This window comes from Cyanistes caeruleus, chromosome 2 (genome assembly GCF_971803275.1).
Source record: "Cyanistes caeruleus chromosome 2, bCyaCae1.hap1.1, whole genome shotgun sequence".
Taxonomy (NCBI): domain Eukaryota; kingdom Metazoa; phylum Chordata; class Aves; order Passeriformes; family Paridae; genus Cyanistes; species Cyanistes caeruleus.
Genome location: NC_141702.1, coordinates 110,973,989 through 110,983,461, shown reverse-complemented (window position 1 = coordinate 110,983,461; position 9,473 = coordinate 110,973,989). Strand labels below are relative to the sequence as shown.

At 48.3% G+C, this 9,473-nt stretch overlaps 1 protein-coding gene and 2 long non-coding RNA genes across 3 annotated transcripts in view; 1 reads left to right on the top strand and 2 right to left on the bottom strand.

Annotated features, from left to right (window-relative positions):
• Positions 1 to 1,178: 1,178 nt before the first annotated feature.
• LOC147655123 (uncharacterized) lies at positions 1,179 to 5,214 on the bottom strand. Its single transcript, XR_015283821.1, has 2 exons — positions 5,161 to 5,214; positions 1,179 to 1,316 (listed from the first exon to the last, which is right to left on the bottom strand). It is a non-coding gene; the product is annotated as an uncharacterized LOC147655123 (long non-coding RNA).
• On the top strand, positions 2,070 to 8,223 carry LOC147655122 (uncharacterized). The gene is made up of 2 exons (XR_015283818.1): positions 2,070 to 3,280; positions 3,553 to 8,223. It is a non-coding gene; the product is annotated as an uncharacterized LOC147655122 (long non-coding RNA).
• COMMD1 (copper metabolism domain containing 1) overlaps positions 5,435 to 9,473 on the bottom strand; it is a 60,028-nt gene continuing 55,989 nt past the window's right edge. Inside the window, exon 3 of the mRNA XM_086879103.1 lies at positions 5,435 to 5,569. Coding sequence (XP_086735229.1) covers positions 5,462 to 5,569 — 108 coding nt within the window. The 3' untranslated portion in view covers positions 5,435 to 5,461. The remainder of the gene's footprint in view (positions 5,570 to 9,473) is intronic.

Below are 9,473 nucleotides of genomic sequence, written 5' to 3'. Positions count from 1 at the left end.
GGAAAACACCTTTGGGGAAATCTCTCTTGTACCCACTTGCTGACAGATGTCCTCTGACAGCTCTGCATTTCAGGGACCTCCTGTTGCTGCAATAACCCTGCAAAACGCCCCAGGGTCAAACTCCCCAGGTGGGCTCTCCACCCCTGACATGCCTTCAAACCTGTTTTCCTGCAAATTCTTGCACTGCAAGATTTGCCTTCCTACCACTAAAAGGAAGGAGTAATGGCAAAGCATTTGGGGACTTGAGCTTGGGGTTGGTCAGCCCCATCACATCTGGAGGGAAGCTCCACAGCACCACCCACAATTTTGTGCTTGGACAAGAAGATGAGGTGATATCCCAAAATAGCACTTCCCTAGTAGCACTGGCAATTCAGAGATGAGGCTGCAGCTGCATCCCTCTTGCCACCTTTCCATGGGAGGTGACACACCGTGTCCTCTGGGACTTCTGTGGCCCTGGGGAATCACCCACGGGATTCATGCTACTGGGAAAACGCACTTTGGTACTGTGTGTCCTTTCTGGAGGAAAGAAGCCCTCTTCCACAGCTTTGGCAAAGATTGGCTGAACCAGTGTGACCTGGGTGGGTGAAAACAGCTTGATTTTGGTGCACTGAGGGGAGGAAGCACTGATGGTGATGGCTGCCTGTCCCCCTGTGCTGGCATCTTTACCCCCTGGCATGGTGAGGGATACCCAGGAGCATGGCCCTAGCCTTCACATTGGATTAAATGACACCCCCAGCAACACTTCCCTGTGATTTGGGAATAATTTTTGAGGAGGATTTTAACACAGCCAGCTTCAAGGCAAGGAGCCCTCGCCTGTTTTCTCAGTCTCAAGCCACATGAAACACAACACATTAAAAAGTCATCAGTGGCTGCTGCTACGGGACCCCTGTGTTCCCCTTATTCAAAAGGCTGCTTCTGTCGCCAGCACTGAGGACCTCTTCATAAATATTTGGAATGAATGAATAAACTGTTGAAACTCCCCAGGAGGAGAAGAAAACATTTCTGTGAGCAATCTATGGCCAGTGTGAGCCTTGGGGTAAAACTTCTGGGATGCTTGCACACCTACAGACAGTCTGAAAATGACACACCTACAAACCTAAATCAGGAAATCTCCCCAGAAAAATGGTGAGCAATTTGTTTTATCAACAGGTAACAAAGAATTGACACAGAAAAGAAAATATCTCAAAATATCAATCAGTTTATTAAAAAGTCCAAGCACAGTAAGATGTAGAGATTTTAGGCTCCTGCAAAATCCTTCCCATTGTGTGAAGCACAATGAGAGCACAGTCACTATTATTTACACTTGCAAAAAAGGCCTGTAGGAAAGAAAAATTAAAAAAAAATATGTGAAGTGAGACTAAGCAACCTGAATAATTGGAAAGTAAATCAACACCAAAATAAAATATCATCATCTGCTGCTTTCCATGACCAAAACATTATAAAATACAGCACTTGCTTGGCTTAGATTTGGAAAAACATGGTGTGCATGAGCCTTTTTTTTTTTTTTTTTTCTCCAAGTACAGACACCCTAAAGAAGAACACTTTAAAGCCTTAGCACTTCTGGGCATATTCAGACCAAGAAAAAATAAAATAGCACTCAGAGTAATGGTCTTGCCAAGCAGAGAGCGAGTGCGGGGCCTGCCAGCTGTGCAGTGTGTGATTGAAGGCGGCAGATAATTCAGGGAGCTCCTGAGATCATAAAGCGAGCGGAGGAATGCCCAGAAAGCACGGAGCGGCTGCCGGGATCAGCTGCAGGTCCTTCCAGCAGAGCAGCAGGGTCTGGGGAGGGAAGCTGAAGCTGCGGCAGGACGCGGGCGCTGCTTGTGCCCGTTCCGAGAGGGGCGGCGGGGCCGGGCCGGCGGGGCCGAGCACCACGAGCGGGCTGAGTCACCGGGCCGCGGTGCCAGGGCTGCGGCAGCTGCCTCTGCTCACCGCGGGGACCGCCGGCCTCCGCAGCTGTCACCCGGGAAACGCCGGCACAAGTGGGGCAGGAGCCAAGTGCAGGGCTGGCCCTGCCTCAGCAGCAGCCGTCCTGCCCCGCCCGGCCCGGCCCGGCCCGGCCCGGCCGCAGCCGCCACGGGGCAGGCGGGATCGAACAGCCAGACCCTGCTGGGAACCAGGCCTGCCCCAGCCCCGGGGCAGCCCCGCACGGGGTCTGTGTCTGCCAGCAAAGCAGAGAGCAGCGGGTACTGCTGCAGGAACAGATTCCTAAGCCTAAGGACGCTGGATCGTGGTGGGATTGTGTCCCAGGTCCTTCCCTGGCTGCCTCTGAGGACTGGGCAGGAAAGCTTCCCTCATGTGGGACTCCCTCCTTCAGCCCTTCTTCCTGCTGCTTCTCCCTCCCTCTCCCCCTCTGGCCGTGCTGGGCTGCTCGTTCCCTCGCTGTGAAGCGACACCTGCCTGCTTCCCTGAAGGAAGGAGGAGGAGGAGGAGGTGATGGCCCTGGTGCCACACTGCTGGCCTGGCTTAGCACAGGGACACAGGAGCCGGGGCCATGGCAGGAACCACAGGGATCTCCAAAGCTGGATGAGGCCCCAGAGGCCAACAGGGCTGTGCTGGGATATCTGCTCAGCTGAATCCATGCAGGATTCCAGTGGCCACGTGTGGCCCCAGCCACTGGACGAGTTGCCTGGCCATGCATTCAGGATGAGTCTGGTTTACATCTGGGCTTTGGGGGAGGATTTGTGAAATCTCTCCTGAACAGGAGCTTTCATTTGCAATCAACACAGAGATATTTAGCAGGACCACAGACAGCATGTGACATCCCAACAAAAGCTGTGGGTTCTTGTGCCTTTCACTGAAAAAAGCAAAGCAGAGTGGCACCGGAGGCCTTGTCCCCTCCAAGTTCAGCCAGAAGTGGCCAACAGGCTCAGAACACTGTAGGCAGGGGCAGATGGATGCACACACACAGAAACCACCTCAGCAGGAAGGCACGGCCTTGCCAAGGAGCAAACCTGTCCTTGTGTCCCAGCAGCTGGGGATTACAGCATGGGGAAGCACAGCATCCAATTCCCTGCCACATCAAACTTGGTGAAGTTTGGAACAACTGGGAATTGGAACAATTTTGCTGCCCAGTGACTACCAAGGACTGAGCACTGTGGTCCTCAACACACTCAGTACTTTTTTTTTTTTCTTTTTCCTTTATTTGTTTTGCACAGTAGTTTAGAAAGATCCACCAAGAAGAAAATGAGGACCATTAAGTATTCAGGGGAGAGAAGATTAGGAAGAGAGAGAAGCATCCACCCATAAAAACATATCCCTTCAGATCTCAACTAAGAAGGTATCCAATTATCTCTTAAATGTTCCCTCAGACTTTTTGCCTCAGCCTCCTTGCCTTGTTAGCCATTCCACATATTTATTATTCCTCGCATGAAATAATACTTCCTGACATCTGTTCCCAGTTTGTTTCTCTTTAATTTCCATTTATAGCACATTTTCCTATCCTCTGACCATGTTAAAATAAAACAATAAGTATGTTTGACACAGTGCAAGTTACTTAAGATCATGATCCTTCCCTGACCTTGATTTTTTTTTTTTTTAAATATGTCCTAGAACACAGAAAGCACTTGAATGAACTTAGTTGAAAGAGGCAATGGAAAGCTCAGAGAATCACAAAGCACTCATTTCACAGCGGTGCTGCAGCCAGTGACTCAGGGAACAGCACGAGGAGCAGTTTGTGGTTACGGGCCAGTTCCTCTCTGACAAGAATCAACCGAAGGCATTTGGGGAAGCAGAGGGCTCCATGAGATGAGAGGGCAGAACCAGGAGGTTGTAAGAGAACAGGCAGCAGTGGGACAGGCACGGCAAAGGAAATGTTAATTCCCTGAGCAGTGACACAAATTGGCTTGAGGGATGTTTCCCTTTCTGAACAGGCAGATGGGAAAAGGTGCCCTTCCCTTGCTCTGAAGAGATTTCACGTCCAAGTGCAATCTGGCAACTCCACAAGCAATAAATTCTCAAGGAGAAGCGATGAGGAATGCTTTAGTTATGGCACGAGAACATTTAATGTTGTCATCTCTATATTGGTACAAGCCCGCAATATAATTTTAGCTCAGGAGGAGGTTGCTTATGAAGCAAATATAAAATGGCAAGAAGCAACGTGGCTTCCAACCAAACGTGCGTACACACCTTGCAGTCAAGTGACAAAGCAAACCAAGAGCCAGGATTGTCACCAGGCAGCTCTCCTGGAAGGATAGCCTTCCCTCCTGCTCTGTACAAGTGCTGGCCTGCTCAGGCCCCTCCTGCTGAGCCAGCTCAGCATGGTGGGACATCCTGCTGCGACAGGCTGGCAAGGTCGCAGCCCTGAACGGAAACACACGGAACTGGAAACTCTTCTGGGAGCTTCTGCCAGCGCAGGGGCAGCAGCTGCTCTGCAGTCGGGTGTTCTAGCACAGATCTGGGCGCTGCAACAGCTGGGAGCCATCTGGGCAGTGCAAATCCCCTGCCCCTGACCTACCTCTGGCAGATTTCTTCACTCACACAAGTGTTTTACTGAGAAGTCCTCAGCCTGCCAAGCTGTCAAGGGCGTTTTCTTTTACCCACATTCCGAGCGGAGCGTGTACGCACTTAGAAATCTTGGGTTCCATCTGAGGCTTTCTCAGGTCAAACCAAACCAAACCAAGAAAAAACAGGACTAAGAGCAGCTGAGTTCAGCTGTGCTCTGACAAAGCACTGGCCCCGCAAACACAGCGTGCAGCTCTGTGCCAGGAGCATCACTACAGCCCAGGAGCCAGAAGGTGATGAGGGTGGATGGTCTTTGGGGAAGCAGATCAGAGGTGGCTTTGAAGGCTCACCAGAAAATAGCTGGACAGGATGTGCTCTGTGCATGCTGGACTGCTCCTTTTGGAAAACCAGAACCTGCCATTGCTCCCCTGATTGTCCTCTGTCTCCAGCAGCCAGGCTGGCCAGCCCTTGGGAACCACTGAATCCTTGGCAGCATGGGGCTCACAGGTACAGAGAGGTGTGTTTGTGCCTCTGCTTGCTGAACTCCCTGCACTTCATCTGCTTTGCTGGGTTTTAATTCTAAGCACACAGAGCTCACAGAGCTCACAGAGGTGGATTTGTCCTATAAAGTCCGTGGTTTAGAAGCATAAACATGAGTTCCCCTAATCTGCCTGTTTCTTCTGCTCATTTATCCTCTGCCACAGCTGGCCAGTTTACCTTTGTTGTTCATCCAGCCCAGCATCCACAGCATCTGGAAGACTCCAGAAGTGACTGAGGGGAAAAAGAGAAAAGGTGTGCTACACTCCAAGGCCTGATTATGCAAAGCTTTGTGGAAACAGTGTTGCTATTGCCTTGGAAAACAGGTTGGGAGGAAGGGATGAGAAAGCTTCACAGTGTGACTCAACCCATTCTAGGGGCTATAATCTGGATTTAACTAGCACCACCTATTTTATGTGCTGGAATAGGAATTATGAAAAGGTACCAAAGGTCATTTTTTTGTAAGTTGCAATCTCTTTATTTAAGTAGTCTGAGTCAGCAGAGTCATACTCTCCTCTATTTCTGACAGTTTCTTCAGCATCTGGCTCACCTTGGCCTCATCAAACTCCAGGCAGAGAAACTCCGATTCCTACAAAAGAAGAGAGAACAATATTTGAGAAAAACAATGACATTTGATCCTTGTGCAGAAATAAATGTTTGGTGAGGAATTTGACAGTTTAACTCCACTTGGCAATGGACTTCCTTGCATTTTCCTGTCTGATTACAGCTATTAATTTGTATCAGTGATAAAAATCCAGGTGGGATCTGCCTGAGGCAGATGTGTTTGCAGGAGACTGCATAAGAAAGTGTGAACAAAAACCTGGAACATTTATCACAGCGTTCCTTGATCAGGAAGCACTGGAAAAGTCAGATCTCAAGCAAACCATGAGTTAACCCCTGAGGCTTTGAGGAGCACCATGCAGAAGTCAGACCACAGACCCTTGCTGAGTTGACCATTCTCCATGGATACGAGCAGACCTGGACAGCGTCAGCCTGCCCTGAGTGACTGCTGCAAACTGGGACTGCAAAGCCAATGCCTCTTCAGCTCCTGCTGAATCTCCCCAGCTTTGGCATCCTTGTTTTTCCAGACCTGACTAGAAAAGTCCAGAGCAGGCTTTCACAGAACAGCTACTGCAGGAGGAGCAGCTTTTCTCACCACCCCAAAATAATCCCAGTATTTGTAACATACTTCAAGTCTCATTTCACAGACAAGATCTGACAAGAGCTCTCTGTAACCTGACCTCTCATTGCTCCACCTGTGTTCCAGCCAGGGCTGGTTTCTGCCCTGAGCTTTGGGGAAGGAGTGGCAGTGCCATGCTATGCAGGGACCTGGTCCTCCATGCGATGACCTCCAAGGCCAAGCTCCTGCTGACATCCCAGGCTTTCCAGCCACAACTCTGCACCCCAAGTCATGTGAGCCCATCCAAAGATTTAATCAGGCCAGAGCTGCCCATGCAACCTTTGAGATCTGCCAAAGCTGATTTCATGGCTCAACCACACAGGGAATGGAAGTGGACAGGAGGAGATGGAAGCGCCTACTTCTGGAGGAGATGCTTTTGTCTGAGCCTAAAGCATAAGGAGAACTTCTTTGTTTTTGTTCCCCTTTTCAGGTTTTGTCAGTCAAAAGGAATGTGAGCTGATCAAAACAAAACTCTTTGATTACACAAAACTCTTTGATTACACAAAGTCACTGCCACTTCACACAAGTGTAAGTGCACTCACAAAACATTCTTTTAGCTATAAAGCAGCTAAAACTCTCCCATGTGGGTTGGACGGTCTGGCTATCCACTCTCATTTGGACCAACCTAAAACCTGACCTAAGAGGGCTGTAAATCAGGCTTCTCAGAACTGAGCTTCAGTTTTATTTAATGCCTTGTTAGTTTATGTCCCCCATTAAAAATGGAACAGAAGATAAGATGGAGCCGTGAAACAGAGAAATCCTTATTCCTTCCCCAATGTGTCCTCCAGGAGCAGGGAAAATATGGTATCCCTGCTCATCCTCAGCAGGAAACAAGGCATCCCTTGTGATCCTTCCTACTGCTACAAAATAATTCAGCCCTTGGAGTTAAGCAAAACCAAAATCAGTCGCAGACTCGATGTCCTGGAGCTCAGCACTGCTGGTGCCCGGGCTGGAATCTGGGGTTCAGCTTCAGGCTGGGAAGCTGAGCTCCATGCCCTCAGGAAGGTGTGGGAATGGACACCCATTTCCTTCAGCCGCCTTGGTTTTGTCCCTACACATTTTCCCACCCCTCCTCCCCTTTCACTCCCGAGCCCGGGCTATAAAAAGGAGCTGCAAAACAAAACATCCAAGAAACACAAACTGCCCCCAGCCTTGAATCAGGTTTTCTACGAGCTGCAACAACAGAGTGCTGCAAAAATATTTATATGAGAGACTAAGAGAAGCACGACTTTTTCCGTCTCAGTAACTGTACTTAAAAAACCCATGTATTTTTAGAAAACCAACCCACACAAATTGAAAACTTTAAAAAAATTATGATTGTTCTCTATTGCATCAGTTCGGCCAACTACTTAAAATGCTTTCTAGCAACTTTGATACACGTTGTGTTTTAAAGTTTTAGCCACTACATTGGAACGACAGAAAGAAACACCTCAGAATTCGCAGATCATTTTATTCATATTCATTTCCCCTTGATTGGGAGGCCTCCTACAACAACATTCAGCATTGCAAAGCCACCAGCCAAGGCGCCAGACCCACTCTTCTCAACTCGATGCGGTGCTTGTAAGATCATTAGCGGTTCTTTGTAAAGGAATTATCCCAGCTTGAATTACCAGGAAATCGCTCTTCAGACAGTGCAAAAGCATCAGCTTCGGATGCCTGTGTGCGAACACAGCCAGCCAAGTGCTTCTGGACTTGTGCACCCACGCTGCTGCTTTCTGGAGCACTGGGAGGCTTGGAGGGGTTTAGGTCTGATCCTTTTGGAGCAGGCAGGGAGCCATGTGCTCTGCAGAGCCTGCGAGTCAATGCAATTGCACTGCTATGCAAGAGATTTTATTCACTTCTATTATTTTAGGTTTTGCCTTAGAGTAGGATGTTTTAAAGATTTAGCTTCCCCTTGCATATGTAAAAACCCCAATCTGTATTGTCACCAAAACTTGCCTTCAAAACAGCCTGGTACCTTTCATTGTGATTAAGAACCCACATTAATTTTCAGTCTCCCCAGTTTTTTTTGGTCAACAGAGACAAAAAAGAAGTCAGAATTCCAATAAAAGTTATTAACAAAAGTAGGAGAGTTCAGAAGTGCTGATTTTGGGCTTGGCTCGTATCAAAGCATCAGGGCTCTGGTTAAACCAGAGATGTGTTAGCACAGATGAATATCTGACTGTTCCCATTACCAGCAAATTAGGCTGCAAACACAAAAGCCGGTGGGGGATAAATAAAACAAGGAGCTGGTCCCCAAGACATCGGAGCCAGCACACAGCAAACGTTCCTGGGAATTCACAGCACATCAGCTCCCCCAGCAACACCCACGGGCAGAAACAAATGTCATTTTGGTTCCAAGGCATTAATTCAACACAAAAGACAAGATACTCCTTTCAGAATAAATCCAGTGCTGATATTTTTTTTTTTTCCCGATTTTGCAAACCAGTGTTAGGAGATTGCTTCTCTGGAGTAAAAGAAAATGCGTGCATGGGCTTAGGTATAACCTGCTGTTGCCAAAAAGTCTGGTTTACCTGGTAATGTCAACTTCCCTACTTCCTCCAAATTCGCCAATTCCATGTAAATTCTATTCTAATAAAACACCTGCAGGGACTACTCTGTAAATATTATTCCAAATGATAAGTGTAATTATATTTCAGCAGGAAAATCGATCACAATCACAGGATGCTTTGGGTTGGAAGGGACCTTAAAGCTTATTGCTGGGCAGGGACACCTTCCACTAGACCAGGTTGCTCCAAGCTCCATCGAACCCAGCTCTGCACATTTCCAGGGATGTGGCATCCACAACTACTCTGTGCAGACTGTGTCTCACCACCCTCACAGTCAAGAATTTCTGCCCAATATTTATCCTAAACCAACTCTCTTTTAGTTTAAAACCATTCCCCTGCACTGCCACTCCATGACTGTGTCCAAAGCCCCTCTCCAGCTCTCTTGGAGCCCCCTTTAGGTACTGGAAGAGGCTCTAAGGACTCTCCAGAGTCTTCTCCATGCTGAACAACCCAAACTGTGTCAGCCTGGCTGAGGTGCTCCAGCCCTGTCAACTTCATCACTCTCCCTGGGATCATTCCAGCAGGTCCATGAGGATTACTGGTCAGTAGTGGTCAGCTATAAGCCTCCATCCTCATGGCTCAGCACCACAGCAGGTTTTCCTGAGCCAGCACCTGTTCACAGGCTTGAACAATACAGAAATGCAAATCTTAATTATAAAAAAAAAAAAAAAGGGTGGGGAGGGGGGAAGGGAAAAATCGAAAAAAAATTCCAAATGCCCTCCCTAATACCAAAAAAGGCAAGAGAAAATAAATTAAACACCCCA